Source organism: Aptenodytes forsteri, unplaced genomic scaffold, assembly GCF_000699145.1.
Source record: "Aptenodytes forsteri isolate BGI_AS27 unplaced genomic scaffold, ASM69914v1 Scaffold1, whole genome shotgun sequence".
Taxonomy (NCBI): domain Eukaryota; kingdom Metazoa; phylum Chordata; class Aves; order Sphenisciformes; family Spheniscidae; genus Aptenodytes; species Aptenodytes forsteri.
The window spans coordinates 4,174,967-4,201,053 of NW_008795035.1; the positions used below are offsets into that span (position 1 = coordinate 4,174,967).

Consider the following 26,087-nt stretch of genomic DNA (forward strand, 5'->3'; position numbering starts at 1 on the left):
CCTGCCGGCCGCTCGGCCTGGGCAGCCGCGGGGGAAAGATGTCGGTGGCGGGGCTCAAGAAGCAGTTTCACAAAGCCAGCCAGGTAAGGGGAGCAGTTCCCGGAGCCGGAGCGATGGCAGAGCCCCAGACGGGGCTTTGCTGTTGATGGGCGGGTCGCCCTGCGCCCGCTCCCGGCCGCCCGCCGCCAGGCGCAGCAGATTCCTCGACCTTCGCCTTCTAAGGTGGCGGCATCACCCTCTGGCACCTCGGGGAGCGTTTCCTTCAGCTTTACCTCCCGGTCCTCCCTTTTGTTAGTGCCTCCTAGCCTCTTGTGTTGATCCTTACAAGAGAGGGTTGCCTGTTTCCGTCTTTTGCTTGGGGCTTCGGGTCTTTCTTTTGGTTATTAATATTTGTTATTTAATGCTGGGTTTGTGTTTGTACTCAGAGGCCTCAGTTAAAGATGTAAGCATAAGGGTACTAGCTTTCCCCTGAAGAGTTCATTGTGGTGTTCTTCCACAAACTACTGGTTTATTATCCTACCTGGCATACCACGTATTTGTTCTATAGAGGGTATCATATGTTTCTAGAGTTTTCCTTCCTTTTCTAGATGCTGTACTCTTATCTTTTCCTCGGTGAACCTTCATCTTCTGACCCCTTTCTGTCCTGTTCTCTTTTCTCTTTTATAATGTGCTTCTCTTCAATACTTTTGCTGATTTCTCTTGAGAGAGAAACCCCTTTCTGTCAAGCAGGCGGACTGGTTGCACTACACAGCACGATAGTGCCAACCCAAAGCCCCACGTTGGTATGGTAGCCTCAGGAAGCAGCAGCAGTGGGATTCTTCTCACTTGAAGGTGTTTGGAAGCCTCGGTGGCTTTGCTTGCTTGTTGCAAGCCCAAGAGGTCTGTATTTCTCTTAGCTCTCATTAATGATAATGGTGGTACTGAAATTAGTGTCTGTAACCTATTCAGTCAGATTGGGTAACTGCTCTTGTCTTGGTCAGAGTGGAGAAAATAAAGGTTCCTTGAGTGCTTAGCTGTCATCTGTCTAGGTCCTCCTTCAGGTATTTGGCTTGTCAACAGCCCAAATGCAGAATGTGCACTTTGTTTGGATATAGAGATGCTGAATATTTGTATCTAATGTTTATTTTCAGTAGTCTTCTTTCTTTCATGTTATGTACTGATCTTGAAAAATGTCATGAATCTTTTAGTAACTTTCACTGTTTCTTTGAGAAAAACGTGGGACTCCCAGGGTGAACAAATCCAAGGATACTTTATAAAAGGTTTTGGCTTGTTTTGCACCTAACTTATGCTGGTAAGTGATGCAGCCTTTGCTATGGTGAGTTTGTAACTCAAGAAGCAGAAGGTATTTAGCTGAGGAAGTTAGAGTAACCACAACAAGTGCTGTCTCGTCTAGCAACTGGTAACAGTGCAAGTTGCTTAATCCTGCCCAGATGTCAGGTAAACATAAAAAAGGAGGGAGGGGATCTGATAAAGGTAGTAGTAATGGCAAAAAGGAATAACAGAATATATTGAAGTTGACTGGGAGTTTGTTGAAAAGTTGTGGTATGACTTCCAGTATTAATTACAGTAAGGAACCGCGATGCGTAACTCGGATAGTATTCTTCTCAGGGTGGGTCAAAGGTAAACTTTCCACTTATTTTCAAATGCAGGACAGAGCAAGGAATTTAAAATAAGTTGATTGAAAAAGTCCCTCTTCAGTAGAAAATTAACGTGCAGGAAAAAGATACTGGAATTGGATTTTTTTGGGTGCTCAAGGAAACACAAGACACTTCTTAAGAGCTCATTCTGGAATAATTCAGATAAGATGTTGGGCAAAGTAGTAGTGGAAAAAATAACAGAAGAAATAGCATATATATATATATAGTTGATCAAAACATCCAGGTCTAAATAACGGATCTATTTATCTCTGACACACAGAGACAGGGTCATGCCCATACATATACAGGTACAAACTAAACAGTTGTTGAAACTAACAAAAATAAAGTGAAACACGCAAAAGGGAAATATCGGCACTCCATCTTTCAGCTAAATTCTTCTACAAAATGCTAAAACAAGCAAATGCAGAGCATGAAAGAGGTATTTCTCAACAGAAAGTTTGTTAAATCTCTAAGTACTGTAGGATCACTTAAGGAGACATACACCTTTGTGTATTGAATAGGGAGATGCCAAGGGTAACTTAACAGCAAAGACAGGCATTGCTTGGGGAAAGAATGACATTAATTCCTTTAGTGTTCCCAAAGGAGAATGGAGGCAGATGACAAAAACTGGCAAATTTCCCAGAGGACATTGAGGAATACTGAAGGGAGTGAGACTTGTGCCAGGACATGTGATTAAGGAATAAGAATAATATTGAAGGCTGACAGAACCTAAAGACAAAAAAAATCTGAAGGATGAAGCAAGTGGGTTAAGACAATCTGTATTTAACAATTCCTTCAGAAATGTGAATAAATATCAAAGAAGTGACAAGATCCATATATTTTCAAAAGATACTGTTTCCATGCTAAAATAGACTTCTATTCAACTGAAATAAATCATAGTTCTAACTGAAATATGGAGTAATATAGATACATAGTTATAGAAAGATTAAGTAAAATAAAATAAATGGAGTTATCTGTAGCTCTGTATACTCTAGCTGAACTACTTAATTGTTGCAGAACTGTTTTTTGCAAAAGAAATGCATTTCTGTTTTGTTTTTGTAAAAAGCCTCTTCTGTGTGTCTTTATGTGCAGCTTTTGTGGTAAACTGGTGGTGATTACCTTTGTGTGTAGGCTTAAATTCTAAGTTTATACAGTCCAGGAAAAAAGCAAACAATACTTACAATTTTATACATGCAGTTGAGGTTTCTGGGATGTTTGTCTGGTGCATGCCAGCTTGGTTTATCTAAAGTTACAGTTAAGTAAATAAGTGTTTGCTTTATAAAAGGTCAGCAGCTAACTTTTTGTGGTTTCTAAAGCCCTCACCAAAATCAGGCATGACACGCTTTTGCAGATTTGGTTGGTGTAATAAAAAGTCACCATGTCTCTGTTTGTAAACCATTAATTCACAATAAGTGTTCTTGATGGTGTTCTAGAATTTTTTACCCGATTGTATTTTTTTTTCCACTGAAAATAGCGTGTGTGTATAGGTTTTCACCTAAGTATCTTGTAGTGAGATTCAGAAGACAACTCTTGAGTTATGAGCATCTGTTGGAATTACTGCAGTAAATTCTGTACCTCAGATTGAGTGGCGTTTTGACTATTTTTCTATGTATTCCAATATATAAAGCTGCAATTCTGCTCCGTTATCTGTACCCTAATAACTGCTTCCTCTGGCGTCACAGAACTGATAGACCCAAAGCTTATATATAACCCAAAGGTTATATATCTGTTATGTAACAGATAATAGCTTTCAGGTACACTAGAATTTTCTTTACTATGCGTCTTATTTAGGTTATAAGTTTAAACTGAAACACTCAAGTGGACTGGAATGAGGATCGCTTCCATTCTGTCCGTTTAATGTCAGCAATGATCCCTTGAGTATAACTCATTTGACTAATGAAATACCAAGCAGAACCTGTGTGGCATCTTACCACCTCTCACTGGCTGATAAGTGAGGGCAGGCTGTTTCTCAGAGCTGATTAACTCATGTGCAAGTCTCATGGAATTCAGCTTTTTTTATGTTTTTTTTTTTTTAATGTATTTTCAAATAGAATTTTTTTAATTAACCTTCAGGGAGTTCTGTTCGTGATGAAAATTTGTCTTCTGTTGCTTTCAGCCTCTGACACATCTTATCTGTTTTCCTGTTTTCAGTTTGAAACCTTTTGATGTAGGTGGGTGTATCTCTGCCTACTGTTTTTGTAGGCCTTGTTCTCGTGGTGGTTGTGCATGTGGGATAACCCAGATGGTGGGAGGACTGCATCTTCTGATGCATACTGGGAGTATTTTTAGAGTGGTGTTTCTGTTTAGAAAAGCAGTAAGTGTAGAGAGTGAACAAGAAAGCCTTAATAGGCAGCAGATGCTATTATAATTTCTGCTGTGCTCTAAAACTGCAGCCAGGCTAGTATCTCGGTGTAAAGATATGTGATTTTTTCAAAGTATTTGGAGGCTAGTGAGTTGAGAACCTCCCTCCTGTAGGGTGTTTTGAAAGCTCAGCCACGATGGTGGCATAGGAAATCTGCTGTTGACCTTCATTCATGTGTTTTGTGTCTTTTTTTAAATTAATTTTAGCTAAAGTCTGTGTATAGCAGCAGTCTCATTATCAACAGCTTATTCACAGTGTATTTCTTAGGCTTAGCTTCTCAGCAGTGGTAGAAATTAATACTTTTTTGAGGAAACACATGACTACCACTTATTGTGAATGTCTTATTTGTAATGTAGGCATCAACAGTTATTGTTAGCCTATGCAGACTGGTTTCTTAAACCTCCTATTGTCAGTGAAGAAAGAGAGGCTCCAAGAGAGTGTGAATCAGGAGCTGGCTCTGTTGTCTATAGATCGATCCTAAGGGTGAGCAGATTTTTCTAACCAAAACAATCAAAATCTGTTACAACTTTTTTTGTCTTCTGAAAGTGATTTAACTTAGTGTAATAAAGTATACGCTCTGTGCTCTTGTCTCTTGCATACCCTGAATGGCATTTGTCTTTTCAAGTACTGCATCTTTTTTTAGCAATGTTTTTAGAGGCCTTTTTCTGTTTTTTAAATTTTTTTTAATCTTTTGACTATCGCCAACAGTTGCAGGGATGCTGCTGCTTCTCTCCCAGATTTCTTCTTTTACTCCATTGATTTATGTGGCATTTTGATCCAGTCTGTTGGAATGAAGACCAGATCAGAATCAAGACCTTGTTCCCCAGACAGAATAAGTCTTGTGATTGGGTTTTGTTGTGTGGTTTTCTTTTTGTTCTCCTGACTATTTTTCTTTTCTGTTAGCCTAGACATAATATTTAAGCCTCTTTTAAAGTCCATGTTGACATTGAGTTAATACACAAAAACTTTATTTACACAAGTGCTTGCTAGCAAAGGAAGTACTTTGGTAAACTGAGGAAGAGACAAACTTTATACAAAGAAAACCTGAACTTGCCAGTGAGACATGAAGAGAAACTCTTTATTGACTACATGCGGATATATTTCTTTCCTAGGACTGTAAGCTGTTATCATACCATCTGTCAGATGGACTGTCCTCTCACATCCAACCTGAATTGGGCATGATGAATCCAAGACCTTAGTAGAGAGAGAGAGAGCTTCTATCCTGTTCCTAGTTTTTATTAGAAAATTGGATGTATTCTTTTGCAAATCTTACAGACTTGTGGGGGTAGAACAGTGGTGAACATTAGGACATTAGTTTATTGTCTGAGATGTTCTGAAATAGGTAATTATGCTTCTTATACATGTTTCAGAAAGGAGAGTAAACCCTCAGCCACTGGCAAGGACAAAAAATAAAATTCCTCTATTGTCTATGTATATGTAGATATCTAATTAGACAGTATTGTTTGTCTTTACTTGTGTCATGGCTGGGGACTGTTGTTATGCAATCCAGTAATTATAAAACTATAATGTAGATGATACACTGTTCATCTTAAATTCCTAAGATGATGTGAGGAGAGGTTGAGGGTTTGTGTCTTTGAAGACTTGTTAGTTCATGGAGTATTTGTTGGGTTTGGGGGGGGGGGTGGTGTGTTGTTTGGTGGAAGACTTGGTGCTTGCAAAAGAAGTCCTCGTTTTGCACTTTCTTTCAAAGCAAAATTATTAATAAAAGGGAGGGAAACGTGGTGCTGTGCCAAAGATCAGCATGGATTTGGGGGGGGGGTAGGAGGGGTGTGCGCAGTAAGGGGGCAGTAATCTGCACTTCATCCCTCTTCCTTTGGCATTAGTAAGGCTAACTCGCTCACTTTTGAGTTACATGGCTGACTTTAGGTTGTGCAGCCCACCCTGCTTACACTGAAGCTTGCTTCCTGGGACCGAAGTATTGGGCTAATAGGTAGGAAATAGGAAGATGGTTCCTTGTGGCATGGAGGTGATTTTCAGTATTAAAAAATATATCTCATGGAGTTGGGCAGAGGGGGAAACTAGCTCTCAAGATTCAGGTTTACAGTTATATTTACAATTGTATTTATCACCTGTTAAGTAGCCGGCCAGTAAGGCATAACTGTAGGAAAAAGAAACTTTGAGTGCTTCAGCCAGCATACAAATTAGCAGAAGATAGCAATCATATGCCTCTGCAACCTTTAACAATGGAGCTCTCAAAGCTTGCAATAGATGGATTACAACGCTGTAAATTGGGAATCTAGCAGAGATGCAGCTACAATTTGGAAGGAGGTTAGTTATACTTTACACATAAAATACTTATATATAAAAATCTCATGGCATTGCAACAGAAAATAGTATCGCATAATGGAATGGAAGCTGAACTTTCTCCTTTAACACATCTCCTTTTATAGATTCTTGGCTTTGCTGAAGAGTTTTGCACAGGCATCCTGAAAGGTGGAGTGAGAGCTGGCGCTCCATCCTTAATTCACGCTGTTGCCTGAGTCATTGCGGCACATGCTGGGTAATATATTGCAGTGCAGTCTCTTGAGAATCCTGCAATGCTGAAAAACAAATAGACAAGTGAAGCACAGCAACAGCATTGCATTAAGATCTTCTTTAGCCTCATTTGCGAAGTGTTACTCGAAGTTGCTTAAATATCTTGAACAGATACATTCTACCAAGAAGTTGCATTCCTATACAGAATCTGGGACACAGTTTGTAATATACATATAGGAGGACAAATTCTGCTTAGTTATACTGACAGAAATCTGGGATGGCTCAAGGAAGGGTCTCTTATATAGGAGTGTGCAGCATAACTGTATAACTGAGAGCAGAATCTGGCCTGTAAAACCTCAGTCGAAGTGCTTGCTTCCTATTAAGGTAAGAAATTGTATATATTCAGTGGCACAATATAGCTGCAGTTCCAGAACACACTATTGCTGAAGAATAGAAGTGGTTTTTATATAACGTTTTGTCTGTTGTGCCATCCAAACACCAACACTTTCTGTAAGCATGCATGTAATTCAAGTTACAAAATATGTCCTGTTCTTCATACCTTCTGTTAAGAACCCTAGAAAACCCAAACTTTGTCTTATAATGATATTGTTAAGAACAAACTGCTTCTATTTACGTTAATGCCACTTTCACCCCAGTATATTGCGATAGCCTAATTCTATACTGTGCTGTGTTCTCATTGTTAGTCTCTTTCCTGTTCATGGAAAGGAAGCCACTGCTGGAGTTTTATGACTAGTTGAGAGTTGAAGATGCAGGTTTTAACAATGCTTTTAACAAGTCCGGTTAGAAAAGGGCTAATCAAATGTTAGATTACAGCTTGAATTCTATTTTGTGGAGCCCTAGTGTCCTATCACTGTGTACATGTTTCTATTATTAAAGTTATTAAGAGTTATATGCATTGATGGGAGAATATACCAGTCAATTTCTTGCAACATCTCAAATATCAACAGCTGTGTATGTGAAACACAAAAATAACTTGGCCTTACATGCTTTCTATTCAAAGGACAATGCCAAGCCTCTGATGAGAATTAATTCTGTTTCTGTACTACCCTAATTAAATCACATTTTTGATACTGTACCTGTGTTTAATGAACTGCAACGACTGCAGTGAAATTAGCCTGGTTACGAACTGAACATGATTATAAGAATCCAGGACTCAAAGGAAATCAAGGGGTTCTAAAATTCTGTTTTCTATGATTGGAAGTGGTTCTGTTCTTGTGCAGTCAGGTTACAGATCTAAGGTGAAAAAGTGGGGAAAAGTTTTTGTAAGTTTTTTTGTTTGTTTGTTTTTGTTTAACCAAGTGAAAAAGAAATAAAATATTAAAACCAAGTACAAATGGTCCTAGGTAGTAACAGCCCCTTTATTCCCTTGTGAGTGCTTTGCAAATGCAGGTAGGTCTCGCTGTTCCCATTCTTTTTTGTACAGATGCAAATAAATAAGGTACTTGAAGGTGACGTGACTTCAAGGTTAAGGAGCTGGTCAGTGGCAGAACCAAAAGTAGATTATGTGTTTCCAGACTATAGATGCAATGTCCAGTCATTAGAAATTCTGCTTTCAAACTTTGTTGGGGTTTGAAAAGGTGTGTAGAAGAACCATGTCATTCACTGTGGGTTTTTTTTTAAATTCTCCTTTATTTTGCATAAGATGTATGGATAAATATGAAATGTAGATACGAGTTTGGATTAAAGCTTCTATATAAATGTGGTGTAATTCCACTGACTCGAAGTTCAGCAGGGCTGAACATGGTATTTTTGCTTAACTTTACTGTTTTTAATACCCCTCTGGAACTGGCAAGCAATGTTTTAGAAACTAGGATTTTCAGATAATGATACCTCCCCAGCAGAGAGTAAGTGGGGGGAAAAAAAATATTTAGTGCTGTAAATAAGATGTGGGATTGGAGGTCAGAAAGTCATTGTTTTGATTCAAAATTGTGAATTTCCCTTTTGCAGTCCTGTTGAGAGAGCTAGAAAGTGCAATTTGGTGCGTGTGCCGTCTGCATGGTCAGAGAATGCCACAAACATGGGAACGCTTTCTCTTTCCCGCAGAGAATGTAGCACCTGTCAGCTTGGCTTCTGGGTCACAGTAGGTGTGTGCATGGTGGCAGGGGAAGAAACCCTGTTAAAGTAAATTATGAATCAAAAACTATAACTTTTCATCAATTCAGAACCAGCAGTTCCAGTCTGCTGTCTAGAAATTCCTTCCAAAGAAAATAATACAATTTTTAAAGACGTCAGGATTAATTCTGCTTTTGGTGTAAGCTGCTTGGATGTCTGCCTGGAGGCACTGGAACATAGCAACTGTTACTTACCTTTAAGATTAACTGTTTATCGTTTTACAGCTTTAGCATCTGAATACTCCCTAAGTAAGCTCTATAGGTTTTTCTCTCTTAACTGTACACTTGGTTACTGCTTTCATTTATTCCGAGTGGGCCAGGTACAGGAGCACTACTTGCAAAGGGGCTGAAGGCACTGATGAACCCCAAAGTTTCTCCACTACCAGACTTGTAAATGGTTGATGCCGGAGCATGGTGGATGGTTGCCCCTGTGGGTATGTGTAGTACCGACAGATAAGGTGGAGGAGGTACTCATCCTTTGTACACCTGTAAGAAGCAAGATGAAACTCGGTTTGGCCGCTAGTGTTTGCGTCGGGAGCTTCTGTGCCTGATTCTTCAAGAAATTAGGTGTGCAGTCTGCAAACCTATTCTGTGACACAGATTAGGGAGAATGTTTAATTGTGTGGGGAAGACTATCAGAAAATGATGATAAATTGGCTTTGGCTACCTGAATGAATATACCGTGAAGAAAGTTGGCTCTTACTTTTAACTGATTTGTGTGAGCTTTTTTTTGTTTTGTTTTGTTCCAGTCTCTGACCCTTTGTTTTCTCTGTTCCATTTGCCATTACACTCATAATTAGTTTTTAGAAGTTAGTTGTCCCAACTTCATGCTGCCATTTAATATGCTCTCTTGGAGAGATTCCTTTGTTTACCTTTCATTATGTAAAACTATTTTAATTACATAAGAACTCAGACTGTGTTTTCTACTGGGGGTATTTTTCTGCGATTCCCTCATATACTTAGAGGGAGTGTAGCCTTTTATATCAGCAAAATGGATCTTGTATGGTTTCTACAAAGTACATATCTATTTTGCTTTTTTTTTTTACACATTAGTAAATTATCTTGGGTGTTTAGTCATTGCGATATTTTATATGGTCATAAGCTATTAAGATTTTCTCCATTTAGATATTCTTGGTTTATAATGATGCACTTTCATTGAGATAAACAATAAAAACTATGTTCTGGATCTATTTAGGTGGTGGGGAAAACAAACCAAGCAGTTTCCATTTGAGGTCTTACGATTCCTGTGATTCGTCAAAAATATATTTGGGACATGAGAAAGCTTTTGACTAAAGGCCTAGTTCAGTCCTCCCACTGAAACCAGTTGAAGGAGACAGTGAATGGTAGAATTTGAGGTGAGCAGACTATTATATACTAGAAATATTTTCTGCTTTTTACTTCCTCAACTCTCATGAGGTTGCTTTGGTGGGATCACTGATCCCCCAAAATAATCTGTAAAACAAGGCTGTAAATAAGGTAACACAAATGGAAGGGAAAACAGAGCATCCACAATTGCAGATTTGGCCCAACCTAAATGCCTATGTTAGTGTGAGGTGATCTAATTTCCCAGAGACATTGTATTCTCGTTTATTAGTGTGATGAAATCGATGATCTATGTTCAAAAGTCAGGATCCCATAGATTTATCTACTATAGTCATGAAATGACAACTGTGTCTGTCTGGTGTAAGAGCTGTGGTCTGTGCAGGTCAAATGAAGCAGGTGTTTGCAATGTTCTGCTGCTGTTTGTGGGTAAATGCAAGGTCGTTAGGCTTCAGCAGGTTTTTTGGATGTGACTTGTTTGTGGTGGAAGAATATTTTTCTTGTTTCCAGCTTCTTTCCAAAGGTGGAACAAAGGACTTTTTTTTTTTTACGGGAAAAACTGTTCAACAATTTGAAGTATGTCTCTATTTTTAGAGTTAATATAATATCAGTAAAATCTTGAAACACGTTGAAATTTGAAAATCCCTAAAGCTCATGGGTGTGAACTGTCTTAACCTCTCTCTATCTCTGAAAGTTCCAGGCCCCAGTTTTACTGTGGTTAAATGGAAATTGATGATAGTTTTTCCATTATTATGTATAAATATAGTGTGTATATATAACCTGTATTTCCTCCCCCACCATCTTTAAGCCTTTGGACAGAAAAACTCCTCATAGATAGCCTCTACCCGAAATATATTTGCAAGACATTCTTAGAAGGCAAAAAAAATCTCCCCTTCAGTTTCTAGACTTGCATGTCTGAGCAAACATTGCTTGTAGAAGAGCTGAAGATTCACTGTGTGGAATGACACTTGCCCTGAGCAGTGCCACCCTGGGTGGCTGACTCTGTCAGAGGTCTAGGCTGAATTACATGGTTTCTTTGAGATATATTCGTTGCTTCTTACGTTGCTTTTTTTGACATGACCTTTGTGGAAGCAGTCTTTAAAGCTTCTTCATTAGTTATTGTTGTACTTCTGAGTTCTAGTCAGATTAGTGTGGGATTGCACCCTGCTGCAAAGAAGAAAGAACAAGTTCAGACGGAGAAGTCTTGTGCTATTGATGGCTTGCGTAACAGATTTGTGGCTTTGCACTTAGCACCTCTTTGTCTATCAGCACATTTGGGAAGCAGCCAGAAGACTAGGACAGCTCACTCTATCTGATGAACAAAAAGTTCATTTATACAAGGGGAAAAGATGCACATAAATATAGCTGCTCTTGCACAAAAGTCGTAATGCTTCTGGGAATTGCTTTTTTTTTTTTTTGGATTATGTCAAAATTACATTTGTTAAGAAAATGAGGAAATTATTTTGTAAAAAAAAAAAAGCAAAACTTTATGAACTCATCTTGCCAAGTGTTGTGGATTTCTGTGATGCTTTATTCAAAATTATACAAAATTGGAAAAATTATAGTTTTTGAAAAGCCTAGGTGGAAGTTGTTTGTTTATGAAGATTATATGTATTCTTTTGGAACATTACATATTTTATGATCCAAAATAGTAACTGCTTGCTTTGTTAATTACTTTTCGTAGTGTATCATCTAAGTTATTCCTTCAGCAGATGTTCAGTTGTTGCCAGTGTATATGAGGCTGAGTAAATTTTATGTTTTTTGTTCATCACTTGGAACATGTAAAACACACCAGCATTGACACTCATTCTAGCAATGCATATTATTATTCTAGCAGGTGACTGAAATAAGTACATGGTCTGGACAAAATTGCTGTTCTAGCTTGGTGCAAAATAAAACTCAGTTTTTGTCAATTTGCCAGTTATTTTTTAAATTTAAGTGACTTAGGTATACAGAAATTGCAAGTGTTGGTATGTCAGTTGTAATTACTACTCAGAAAATACTGCTGTGCAAAAGCCTGTCTATAATTCTTTTCCTCTTCTAGTATTCCTGGAAGCTTACATCTTTCGGTGTGTTTAAATTAATGCAGTTACAAAGATGCGTTCAGTGCATTCACAAGGATTGCTCAAAGTAGTGTTGAAATGTTATTAAAAAAAAATTTCAATTGCTATATTTCCATGATCCAAAAAGTAACTGTAAAATGAATTAGGTGCTGGAGATATTGTCGGAACTCCTGTCAGTCAGGGCTTTAATTTACGCACATCATTCTACATGGCACATCTTAAAGGGCTTGAAAAATAGCAAGTCTTGCTTTTCTTTGTACTTGCTTTTCCAAGCAGCGATTTCAAATTTTGGAAATCTTTGATTCTGTGTATTATGCAATTTAGAGTTGCATTATTAATAATGAAGAACACATTCTACATGTATATTCTTAAATCTTGATCAAACGTATATGACAATTAAAGGACCACATCTACTGCGTTGTTTGGTCTGAAGAATGCAAGAATTGTGACATTTTCACTGCAAGTGAGTTTGTTAGCGATTGAGGTTTGCCCTTCAGCGATCTCTTCAGCTGTGGTTAAAGGTTCCTGTTTCATGGGACTTGGCATGTTTTGCTACTGATGGATGTACTGCCTTTTTTGTAGGAATTTCTTGCTGTAAAGCCGTGTGCCAGTACAGAGGAGGACAATGCCTTTTGACCTCATTTGCACTAGCGCTTCAGAGCTCATTGGGGATTTCTGCAGAGGTGTGTGTTGTTCTGTGTGTAAAATATGCTTGGAAAATTTTTCCAGTTTTCTGTCATTTGTTTAAAGATGGAATTTGATAAAGTTTGATAACCATGAAATACAGACAATTCTGTGTGCATGCTGAGGGAAGTTCTTTGTCCCCATGGATGAAGTCAGCGGTGCATTTCTGCAGTGCTGCTGTTACCACTAGAAAGAATTGTGCCTCGTGGAGATTCAGGACAGTGCGTGTCTTTCTTGGAAGTGTGGATGGGAAGCCCTATTATCCCCAACTGCATTTTAGTTTGTGGTATTGCGTGTGACAACATGTTGCTGCCTAAAACCACTAGTATGTTTTGAAATGGAGTTATGAAAATAAGGCAAAAATGTACAAGTGACTTCCTCCCCGGACTAGTCACAGTGAACGCAGTGACGAAAATAATCTTTTTTCTTTTTTTTTTTTTAAACTTTTCACTGTGATACTTGGAGTTTTTCTTTTTCCATTAAGTGGATGAAAAGAGCATGGATTATTAAAAACTTTCAGATACACAAGAGTGTTTGAGACTTGTTTGTTCCATTTAGGTTTTGCAACTCATGATGAGCACAGGTTGCTCATCATTAGCAAAGAGATAAGTCCTTTTGTTTTTCCCATGGGTATCGTTGTGAAGGGGCTCACACGAGTCCCAGCGAAGTCAGCAGTGCTGCAGAGCTGCTGGGGGAGCATATTGTTGGATTTTTCAAAATATTTGAGTAATGAGACTGTAGCATGATTGAAAACTCAGTTGCCTTTGTAGTGGACCCAGGAACAGGAAGCACATTACTTCACAGTGTTCTAATGTGAACGTTAACTTAAAGACTTGTGAAAACGGTCAGCTTAAATGGCTTTTAAAAAAAGAAACAAACAAGAAACCTCTGGAGCAGAGGAGAAAAAAAAAAAATCTTGCTGATTCAAAGGGAAAGTGTGCAAAAAAAAAAGAAACAAACAAGAAACCTCTGAAGCAGAGGAGAAAAAAAAAAAAATATCTTGCTGATTCAAAGGGAAAGTGTGCAATCCGCCTACAGCGGGAACAGGTGGATTGCCTTGAGTAGCAAGTAACAGGGACGACTGCGTGGCAGAAGAATGTAGGTGTTTCACAATGTACTAAAAGCAGTGGAAACTACAGGACTGACTGCTCAAAAAAGTAGGAATGATGCCACTTGAAATAATGTGCAGTAAAAAAGTAAGGGTAAGAGAAGGAGTTGTCAATCCATTTTATAGTGACTTAATAAAATCCACAAGGCTAGTGTAAGTGCTAAAAAATGTAAGCAGTAGTTTAATAACATTGAAGGACAAATCTCTAACTTGATTCTGTGGGAATGGAATTCCGTAAGAATTACTGCCTGATGGAAAGTAGTTTCTGAAGGAGCAATAAATAGAGATTATTTGTCACTTTTCATGCATACAAGATAGACTTGCTGATAAACATTATGCTGGAGCGGTGATGAGCAATAGTATGCTAATGTAGGGAGAAGTTAATTCTAAACCACATCAACCAAAAATTATGATTTCGACCATTAGTGTATCCGGCTATGTACAACTTCTGTTGACAGTCTTGTTGTTCTGCTTCCTCTGTACAGCTCACTTGGCACTCTGTAGTGGATGATCTTGACCACATTTTTTACTGATAATGGATTCACTAAAACTGTCACTTTACTATGGCGCTGCCAAAGAACTTTTTACTTTAGATAAATACATAGTTGTATAGTAACTTCTAAAAATTAAAAATGGTATTCTTAACTATTCGCAGCGTATCTTTTAGCGTTCACAGCTCTGAACTTAGACAAATTTAAGAATATTTAACCTAAATACATATGCTTTGAGCTTAAAGCTGTAAATCACTATTAAAAGTGCCCACATCTTGCCTACATTATTTCCCCTGTGGTTGGTCTTTATTGGCACTTAAAAGTATTTGCCAGGTAATTTCTAAGACGCATACTTACTGCTTGTGATGTTGAATGTATAATGAGATAGGTTTGACTTCAGTGAAGGTGATGTAAGTGTATTCTGACTTTATAGAAATCAGAATTAGGTCAACCCAAAAAGTGAGTAAAAACCCCTGACTTTTTCCTAGCCCTTACTTTGACAGGGCTCTCTGACATCAGTTGTGAATAAGTGATCTTTTTAGTGTTGCATGTGGGCATTGAGGATGTGCTTAAGGCATAAAGTCAGGAAGAGGTGGTAGGTGCTTGGTGTCCTGACAAGGAGGCCCAAGGTCCTCAGCCTTGGGGGGGGAATAAATATTGAACTATAGTTTTAGACCACAGCTGATTTTTATTTAAATGGGTTTTCAGTAAAGCCGTCTAATAAGCAGAAATCTCTGGTCATGGAAAATGCAGGAGGGCAACTGGATATTCATGAATTATGCAGTGCGGTTAAGTGTTTTCAAGAAGAAAAAATAATTTAAATGTTTTAAGGATTTTAATTGCCTATTCTGCACATGCAAACTACGATTTGTGTGTTGACTGATCTCTCTTATTTGAAGAACTAGGATTTAATTTTTTGTTTCAAGTGATGTGAAAGAAATAACACCACCAGCATATGTTACTTTAACAGAAAAATGCTGCGACTGGCTGTTCTGTAAGAACTCTTACCAAGTCAGACTTCATACCAGACCCAGTTACGAGGTAATACACTGGGCCTTGGTTCCATGAAGCCTTGAAGCATTTGCTCAGCTTTACATCCATGGGTAGCTCTGGGACTGTTCATGTGCTGAAAGCTGGATAGATCCCCTCCTGAGTTCAGGCCTGTGCTGTAATCGGTGATGTATTTAATGTTAGCTTTCACAAGAGCCAGTGGGAGCCATCTTGCCCAAATAAGCTAGGGTAGTTTAACCTGAGAAAAGAGCGAAGGATCCGTTTTCTGGGGTTAATTCCAGGGCATTGTGCTAGAATTGGTCAGACAATGTTCTGGGAATGTGAGGTGCAATAGATTCTTCTTAGAAGCTATGAATCAAAGTAGTGCACTCTTCCAGAACTATGACTGGCAATATCCCAACATTTTCTAGAATAAGGCAAAGCGTAGATTTTCACTAGACTGAGTGACAATTGCTAGATGTCATGTGAAGAGGACAGAAATGAAGAGGTATCGAATGGACAAGGTAATGTAAAGCTTACTTAGTTTAGGACAGAGAGGTCATTAAAGAAGTCAGACTACCTCAGTGGATGGTGAGATTGGTTTTTGTACGCATAGCTTTCCACTGCATATGCAAATACTATGTTTATGGAATTGGCTTTAACAGCTGGATGCCATCAGACTTGAGGATGCAGTTGCATGGCAACTTGCATCACCCTAAATCTAGGCCATCGTAGCCTCTCTCTGCCCCCAGAGTAAGGTCCTGCCCGCTTCCTTGAGTCAGCTCTGAGTGCTTGTGTGATCACACACTAAGCTGACGGAGGCAGCTTATCCATCTGAAAACTACTCTGTCTCAAATGTGTGATTAGCTTTCAGGTGGATTAACTCACTGAAGCAGCTCATAGTGTAGTTGCACGAGAGCTAGTGCCAGTGCAAGGGAAGTGGTGGGAATGTCTCAACAGGGAGGAAAAGGATTTAGAGAAGGCTAAGCTGCTGTGGAAAAATACCTTAATATTAGAATGTTTTGTTCACATTCAGAGTAGAATAAACCATGATTTGTATCTTATTGATGTTCTGAATGATTAGCCAACAAGAGATCTCTGCCACTAGTTCCCCCTGGGTTCAGTGGTGACTATCAGGATTATGATAATAATCATGTGAGGGCAAACAAAGGAGGCAAAAAGATCTATCCATATTCCAGCAAGCCTGTAGACCAAACAGGGCAAATGAGTGTTTTAACTAAAATGGTGGTTAGCCTGGATGTAGGTAAAAGGAATGTTTCTGGTGAATGCAGCACCCTAAGCCATATAACCTGCAAATCCTTTGAGTGATAGGGCTTACACAATGAGATGTGAGTGTCTTCAGTCCGACTTCAGCGGAAAACTGAGAATGCTGTTGAAGGGGGTGGGGGGGAATGTACGTTTTCTGAGTAGAGGAAAGAGGGCCCTTAATTCAACTGTGAGGAGTATCAGAGGAAGGAAGTTCTGCTCCATTAGAGTAAGGACTCGTGTGACAAATGATGTAGAACAGAGATACCAGTTAGGGTAAAGTTGTAAAAGGATGTTAGAGGTAGCAAGAGGAAAACTAACCGGTAAAAAATAAATGTGGTATAACTTTTCATGTTCTCTCAATACTCTTTGGGCAAAACAGAATGTCGTAAGGGACCACTTTGACAATTACTTGTTAGCATCTGTAAAAGCAATCTTTAAATTCAGTCATGAGAGGTGTCTAATGTAGAAACATCTTAAATCGCACAGGAGTTGAAGTAAGAAAGAAGATAATATGAAAGATCTTCATATTACTTGGAAAGGAAGTGTGCAAAGGGGGTTATTTAAATCTCCAATTTTAAGGGGTTTGTTTTATAGCATAATCACCCTTTCTCATCTTCGCAGTGGGCATATATGAATATGTCAAAAGGAAGCCACACCTTCCTTACCAGCACAGAGAACAACTTTAGAAAGAGGGATTGTTTTAAGGCCAAATCAAGATTGCATTGCTGCCAAGTGAATTTTTGCACCAGGAGCTTGTGGAGGGAGGAAGAAGTGTTAATGTGATAACAGCCAGTGGAACTCAGTCTGCGTGTAACTTGTCACTCACAGCTCTAGCTCCTCTCCATGCAGAGTAAAGGGGACGAAATACTGCCCGGTTGTTACACCTGAGACAAGATGCCTAACAAGAGGCAGGAAGTGGTTCTGGCAGGGTACGTACCCAGCGCTGGGTCTTGCTCCTGGTACTTTGTCACCCTGCAGAAGGACTGCCTCTGTGTGATGCACCCGCTGCCACCACTTGTCTGCAGTGCTCATGCACATGCTGTCTCAGTGTTTTCTGGCTGGATAAACAAGTGCCAAACAGATCATAGTTTGGAATAAAAATCCCCAAATTTTACTTTTCAAAGAAATTCAGAATGTTTTCTTTAACAAAAGTTTGGAACTGAGTGAGGAGTCAGTGAAATTGGAAAAGTGAGGAAGGATATGAACGACAGGTTTTTTTTTTTTAATTCTTTTTTTAATGGCTCTTTGAAGTCTTTATACTTCTGTTTTTAGGATATGGTCACTTCCACAAACAGCAAGATTTTAAACAGATTAGGGAACAGTATTTTAGATTTGCAGAATGAAGTACTGAAGTAAAAGAATGATTCTGTCTGTGTGGAGCTTTATGCTTTCATGTATGTCATCGTTCTTGGTTACATGAATTCTCAGATCAACGAAGTTGATTGAATTTTTGTCAGTGACTTCAGTGTAATCAGGTTTTCTCATTAAAAGCACTTGTATCTTCTCCTGAAAAGTGGACAGTCTTGAGTCTCGCACTTTATTACATAGTCTTTTAAGTACGCTCGCAGAGCAAATAATGTGTCTGCATCTAAACATTTAGATAGGTTCGTTTATTTTATTACATTTGAATTCTTACGTAGATGTTTTCCTTTTGAGATGTGTACAATAATGATTACTTTCAATTTACCAATTTATAAATGCATGTGTAGGCATCAGTGTCGAGTTCTTTGGGAAACAGTGGAGGTTTGTCAGGAAAGTGTTCAAGGTTTCGCAATACAAAGTAGTTCTTGTTGTACAATGCATGTGCTAAAGAATAGCTTTAGCAGACAAGTTTGACTAAAATGCTCAGTAATACTGTGACGTGTTACCGCCTGGTGCGAAATGAGTCACTCTCTATAGAAATGCAAAATCGCATTATAGAGTCCACAGTTTTGTACTTTATTATACATGGACAAGAATGTCCTTTGTCCGTGATACTGGTTTTCTTCAATATCTGTATGCATTTAATTTAAGCTCATAAACACCATGCTGAGTGTAATGATCTGTTTGATTCGTATCATTGGCCTCCATTTTCTATGGGTTCAGTATCTCACTGTCCTTTTTCACTGCTCTTTTAGATGTGATTGAAGACGAGGTATGGTTGTCAAACTGGAATGGCTGTTTTGTAATATGTAGAAATACTGGCCTCAGAGCTGTATTTATTTGGGCTTGTCCAGAACAATTGCTCATGTTCTGTCTGAATAGTTGCAGTGAGTAGGAAAGGTCATTTAGTGCTACTTGGAAGGACCATAGCTAGAAGTCATCAAAGGGCAGTCTGAAACCTTTCTGTACAGAGATCTGGAACAAGTTTGGAGAAAGCATGAGTGATAGTTACGTAGCTCTGTGATTTATACAATGGCATGGAGATGAAGGCTTTGTTTAGCAATAGGGTTTTGGTCTCTGGAAGGGGGCTGGATTTTGCCACAAGTACGTTGGATTGATTGGCAAGGAAGAGTAGGAGGCATGTAGAAATCTTGAAAAACTATGAGTTTGCAATGGGATGGACTCAGTTTCTGGAATGTACTTCTCAGTGGTTTTGCTGCCTCCAAAATTCAGTAGCTGCCAAGGGCATCAAGAATAAAAGCACTGTGGTTTAGAAATTCCTATGTGAAGCCTGCGTTGCTTGCTTTTTCATCCTACTGGTGTGGTCAAACAGTTTAAGTGAGAACTGCAGTGTTAGTGGCGTGCAATGAGAAAGCCTATTTAGGTACCTGGGAAGGATGTCAAGTCTGATTATGGATTTCAAGTTTAAAGCACTTGAGATGGTAGATCACCATATCCAAAGGAAAGACTTCAAATCACAATGTGTCTCAGAATTGTAGCACTAGAAGCAGTGGCTATGCCCAAGTTCAGCTATAGGACCCAAAGGTGAAAGTCCATCCTCAGGATAATGGTATTACTACAGCAGATTGTCTGGGTAAGTTAATGACAAGCTCCATTAATCCTTGGGTGGTCCAGCTCATTTGTGAGAGACTGTGGGGGAATGGGGGGCGAGGGGGAGGAGAATTGTGTTTGAATTGTTCTTTACTGGAGTTCAACTCCTTTGGCCAGAATGGCTTGGAATAGCAAGCAGTTGAGCAAGCATCTCTCTGCAGTTGAGATGTTGTGCTAGCGCTCTGTTTCTGGAATCAAGCTTCTGCTTTCTGACAGCTGCTCTTTTTTCCTTTAAATGTACAACACACATTTCTTTTCATGTTATTATCAGCTAGTGTAAGCTCTGTGCTAGTGGTTAAAAAGAATAAAGAATGTGTGTAATTAGGAAGCTGAGAAAGCTCCTATAAGTTATGGAAAAGAAATAAAAGATGGTGCTTTTACAACTACAGTTGAGGGTCTTGCCAAAATTATCTACATATGGTTACTGATTGCTTAATATTTTCCGTCAAACTTAGTAAAGAAAATTATCTTAAAGAAGTACTGTATGCATTATAAGAGAAAGGACTTAGCCTTTTAGGTTTAGAAGTAGTGGAATACATTCCTTTAAACATTTCCTGCTAGAATAACATTAAACATTCTGTATGCTTCTAGCTCGTGTATTTGTCTAGTAATCTTACCTTGTAGAGCTACAGGGTCTGACCTGGAGCTTAAATCAAAAAGTGTTTTGCTGCTGACAGATCTGAAGGCAGGAGGAGACTCAAGTCCCATTTAAAAATTGAAGGATTTAATACGCACTGATGACATTTTGTCTAAGTGACAGACTTCTAATCGGAGACCTTTACTCTTGCAGATGATTTAGAACTCATGGTGCATTGCATTTTCTGAACCTGGCATTGCAATACTTTATAAGCCGTTTGGCAAGTAGCTGTTCACAGTTAATATAAGTGGTGATGCTTATCTGTTGTGTTCTTAAGTTCAAGTGTCCATGCATTTGTGGGAAAGTGCTTTTGCAATTTAAAAGCAGAAGGTCAAATTTAATGAAACAGGGAGTCATAAACAGTGCATATCTTTTTGACAGAAAGCAAAGCTGATAGGAACTAGCTTTTCAAGCAAAGGCTTATTGCAACTCTCCTTGAAAGCAAAGGTAGTTATATCTCTTTCTTGCTGTTTCCCCCCTCCCCCCCCTTGTCATCTGTTTCTCAGTTATCTGTTTCTCAAAATAAGAGCAAGTATATGATCTTTTCTGGGATGTTTGCTACAGTATTTCTGTCCTAGGACTCTTCATTCTTTCAACCTTGAGTTGGAGACTATATAAATTAACAGTATAAGCCAGTCGTGCACTTTGATAAAAAAACATGAGAGTGTACCAATAAATGACTCCTGAGCAGAGTACTGAAAAGAACAAAAGTATATGCAGCTCTTGCTGGGAACAGAAAACAGAGACTAGCAGGGGGGAAAAAAAGCGAGGGGGGAGGCTGGCTTGTGAGGGAGAATATTTAGGATGGAAGGCTGGATGAATTATCATCATCTGTAGATACACGAAGTAACTGGTCATTCCAAAATGTTTCATTTCCTGCCTAAGTATGAATTCTCTGAACAATTTATCAAGCCATTGCTCATAGCTGTGGGAATATTTTTTTTTTTTTCTTGACAATTATGCAGCAAACTGGAACCATACCTGGACAGTTCTTTGGTCCTCTGAGTTGGGCTTAACAGTGGAACTAACATGATGATTAGACCTTTTTCTGGTAAATTTTATCTTTAAGTGATTTAATTATGAATTGTTTCATAGGACCAATGTATACTGATGACAAGGCTAGAGGGGACACAAGTGCATCTGAAACAACTCCATTAACAAAAGTATCTAGATGAAAACTTGGCAATGGTCCTGTCAATAGGCTTTCCTTTCGTGAGCAATCAATTTGTTTTTAAATGGTAAAGAAACTATTCTTCAATGCAAAGCACAACAGGCTCTCACTGTGTGACTGTAAATCTGAAGTTACGAAACTAGTGACTTAAGTAAATACACAATTTGTCAAACGAAATCTCTAGAGCTAACCTCTCTAATGGACATGGCATTACATCAGTGGGTGCTCTTATTTCAGGTTGACAAGGCTATATCAATCTATATAAAATTCTAAGGTGGGAGAGAACTTAGAGATAAAAGTGAAGTTACTTTATCTTCTCTGCTGTTTTGAACTTGAGTTGACTAATTTAAACAGGGTGAACTCACATTAAAAATAGACTTAAATGGAATGAAGTATGCTCTAAATGAGCTTAGTGTGTGTCAGTATATATAAATACAAAAAAGCTATTAAAAAACCCCCCAACATATATTACAGGTTCCCCGGGTTCCTTTGATTTATGTACATTCATTGTAATTTAAAAAAGAAAACAAACCATAAACTCTCTGTTTATGTTCAGGTTAGCAATGGAACATTTGAATCATGCCAGTGGGAAAACAATTGGGCTACTTGAAGCTACTATCAAATGCAGAACATAAACACACTGAAGAAGAAAAGACTTCTTTTCCTGTCTACTCCCTATTGCACTTTTAAATCTCTTTAGGAGATCATTCCCTGACCACAGGAAAAAGATATATAAAATCATTTAAATAATGACACTTCCTTTAGTTATTACTTTTCTTTTAAATGGAATCAACCCCTCCCTTCCAGGCTAGTTGAGATAGTAGTTAAATTACTATTTTCACCAGCTGCTAAACGAATAGCCTATGCTGGATTTATCTTTCATTCCCATGCATATGCGTGTGCAGATGCAAACTGATATCCATATGGCCTGTAATAACAGGTTCTGAAGAGTTAGTTCAGTTCATCTCTAGTTACAGTATGTCAAGGAAATTATACTAAGAGCAATATTTTCTATGGCAAAGATGCTGCTGTAGAATGTGCAGAATTTCAAAAGTTAAAGGCATTTGTCTGACTAAACTTGAACATATCTCTAAGGAAGAAATGAACAACGGGCAATCTGCTGTCCCAAACAAGATGCAATTAGGAAATATTGGAAGCCATATAATAGCGACATCATAGCAACAACAAGCAAGGCACTTACCTTCCTGCCCTTCCTGTATCACCTTCATTAGCGGCACTGACTGTGGCCTGCGTGCAGCCATAGGAAATGGTATGGCTGTATTTGCAGTGGCAATACTCTGTGTAGGAAGAAGTTACAGAAAAGGAACTTTAAAAGAAGTCTAGAAATAGTAATTGACCCGTTTTGCTTATAGCCTCCCGTAGCTGAGCAATACTTGGTTTGGTTTCAGTTCATGGTGAATGCACGTGCATCCCAAAATGAAATTGAACCAGTTAGAAAAAATAAAAACATACCTCGCTGCGCTGGCTTTAATCTCTAGTTGTTTCTGGAAGGTTAAGGGAAAATATAAACCATACAAAAACATAAGCCCTATGCAGAGGCAGTGAGTAGGCTTTCCTCATTTGCCTACAAGGGAGAAAACCAGCTTTGTTTATTTAGGCTTGGTTTTGAGTCTTGGTCTGAAGCTGCAATGAAGTACTTTCCCTCGCATCCAGACTTGCACGCTGGAGAATTGCTTTTATCTGCCATCTGAAGCCTCAAGTCGTGTAGCAGGGCGTATTGCTTGGGTAGCTTGGCCTTAGCTATGCTGATAATTTTATTTTTGCACAATATAAGATGGAGATGATAAATGTATGGTAATAAGACCAAATGCCTTGCTCTGATCAGAGCCTACATTTGTATTTTACACCACTGCCTCTTTATTCCATCCCTGTCGTACTGACTTCAGTAGGAAAACCTTTTTTCGTTTGAAATTTCCGTGGTTCAGCAGTGTCAATATTTTGCGTGTGAGTGGTGCTTTAGCATCAATGGAAAATGGACTCTAGATGGATTTAGATCTAAAACCACAATATCCTGGAATCTGTTTCATGAAACCACCTATTTGAAGAGCTAGTCACAGAAGAAAATTAATAGGGAAGGTTGATGGAAGAAAATGGAAGAAATTGCCCCTCTTTTTTCTCCCTCTGAGGAGCTCTGAGCTACTTGCTGGCAGGTGCTGGAGGCTGCCAGCTTAAATGCTGCTGCTCTTTTTTTCTTTTTCTTTTCTTTTCCTTTGTGTGATTTGCTCAGGTTTTGAGCAGGGTCTTACATACAGCATAGATGGAGAGAAGTGTGTGCAAGAAGAAAATAAAGGAAACAAAGAAACACAACGCAAAGAGAGATAAGTCATAAGGAGGGGTGAGGCAACTGAGAGAAACAAACTAAATGGAAGCAGTGGTAGTGAACAGAGACTAAATTGAATTGACTGAATTGAAAAGAAGTGCAGAGGTACCAGTGTTTAGAGCATGAGGAGACAACATGTCTCGGGATGCATGGCTGGCTTAATGTTTCTGTGAGAGAGAAAATCTACAAAGCTTAGTAGAAGTGCATCAAGAGATGGGAGAAAGTGACGGCTCTGCATTTCTGTACTGTAATGTGAGGTAAGTGCGCAAACAGGACTGCCAGGAAAACCTGACACAGTTTAGTGTCTTAATAGAGCTGACTGGCCCTGGCACCGAGTTGTGTGTAATACAATAGTTGTCAGTGGTAAAGTGATTTTCTTGCTCTCCCCTTCCCTGCTTCTTGTTTCAGTTTTTGAGCGCTGAGCCAAACTCTTTATTTTTCTCAGTTTCATGGGGACGATGATACTCTAACAAAGACCAGACTTTGTCCCTGGTATTTGAACTTGTGGCATTGATTTAGCCTTGATGGTACAGAGGAGCATCAATTTTGCTGTCTCCTTCCCAAGAAGGCAAGCAGTGTTTATGCTTCAGCCTTGCACTGAGAGCTTCAGCAAGCTTTTAATTGTCACTGGGGCTCTGGGAACCCAGCTGGTAGTGGCTGCCTAGGGAATACACTGAATTGCTACATCCCTTCTTGCCAGGGACATGCTTCATTCCTGTGCCTCTTTTCCAGTATCAGAACTGTGTTGGCTGTCAGAGAATGACTGGTACAGCTACGGGCCACCTCTCGCCAAGGGCTCTGAAACTGGGATCCTCAGGCTGAAAGGAGAATTTGCAGCAAACCTCTACTGAAAGTAGAGCTAAAATCTCACAGATTCACAAATGAAATACATAAATTTAAAGTGCTAATGTTTTAAATAGGATTTCAAATGAAATTATTATGAAGCATTAAATGTGCTACTGTTTCAAAAGTAATAATTTCTGCCATGGTTACCTTTTAAAACTTCATTTTTGCAAACTCTGGCCCTAGTGATACAGGTGAGAGAAGTGCCAACTTGAGCTAATTCTACTAGCACAAAGTACTGGGATTTGAGAGGTATCAAAAGGAGGGAGGTAGGGGACTCCCGGGAGAAATTACCGAATGCATTGCAGAAAAAGCAAGCTGTAGAAAATGGGACTTCTGTTTATAATTTAATATTATTACATGTGCCTTTTGGGTAGGTGGGATTGCCATTGCTTTACAAATAATCATACAGTGTTTCTTTGTAAAAGTGCATCTGTTCATTTGCACTGGCAGAGTGCTTCCAAGCCAGGAGCCATTGATCTGAGCTCTGTTGTGCAAGTCTGCCGTCTTTCTAGAGTATTCAACTTTTTGTGTAATTTTTAAACACACAGCTTATTTTTGTGGAAAAGTATGTGCTGATTGTCAGAATTCTTAATGCCAGTTAAAATGTATTAGGCCACAGTGCTATGGATCTTTATATATACGTGGTAGTTTGCAAATAAGTGTTGGGTCCAGATGTGCACAGGTAACTCTGTAGTCAAGCAGTAGTTTAAATATTGGTAATTTCTGAAGTGTTTTCTGGGTTATAATTGTAGACCATACACAGTCCTAAACTGTATGTATGCCCTAAGGCATACTCATGGTTCTACATTGTGGATGCATAGACTATTTAAGAAAATACCCACCTCCTATCCAGACGTTATTTATAAATGTAAATAAGGGAAGCTTTTGCTATGCTGTGCTAGAAGAAACACAAGGACAAAATATTGCTTGAGAAGAAGGCATGAAGTAATAATAATGTAGTAGTAGTTTAGCTGCTGTCAGCTGTTTATGACTAGAATCTGAAATTAAACAGAGCTCGTATTTTGGCACTGTTGAGTCCTGTGTGCTTCTCTGATGAGTTTCTTGGGCTAGACTCTTAAGAAGTATTTACATGCCTAGAGATTTAGATAAGCACTTGGTGGGGTTTTCAGAAGCATCCAGTTCCCTAATACCTTTTGGGTTTCTTGAGGGGATATGGGGCGGGGGGTGTACGTGCGTGTGTGTACGCACATGTACGTGCATATAAAAGCTGTTGATTAATTCTATTCTTTTGAAGCAAAAGCATATTCAATTTAATAGGAAAAAGCATTCCATCCCGGTCTGCTGAGCCACTGAGTTATTTCACAAATACTGTTTTGCTTCTATCTTCCTTTCCTATCATTTTTTTGTTTTATTCTTGTTTTCCCTCACTTGCTGTATTTGCGAGGCAAAGGGAAAACTTGTTAATCCTTGTACCTTCTGACTTGCATGGAAAAGGGTATCCTTTGACACATATCAGCAGGTTTAATGGCATGATGTTGTTATGTGTCATATTTATTGCTAAGACATCAATTTTGCAAATTCCAGCTTAGCATGGTTTTGTTGCTGA

General features: G+C 38.8%; 1 protein-coding gene across 1 annotated transcript in view; it reads left to right on the forward strand.

The window, feature by feature from the left end:
• The first annotated feature begins 25 nt into the window (after window positions 1-25).
• SH3GL3 (SH3 domain containing GRB2 like 3, endophilin A3) overlaps window positions 26-26,087 on the forward strand; it is a 60,458-nt gene continuing 34,396 nt past the window's right edge. The window contains exon 1 of the mRNA XM_009276540.2: window positions 26-83. Within this exon, the coding sequence (XP_009274815.1) occupies window positions 39-83 (45 nt within the window). The 5' untranslated portion in view covers window positions 26-38. The remainder of the gene's footprint in view (window positions 84-26,087) is intronic.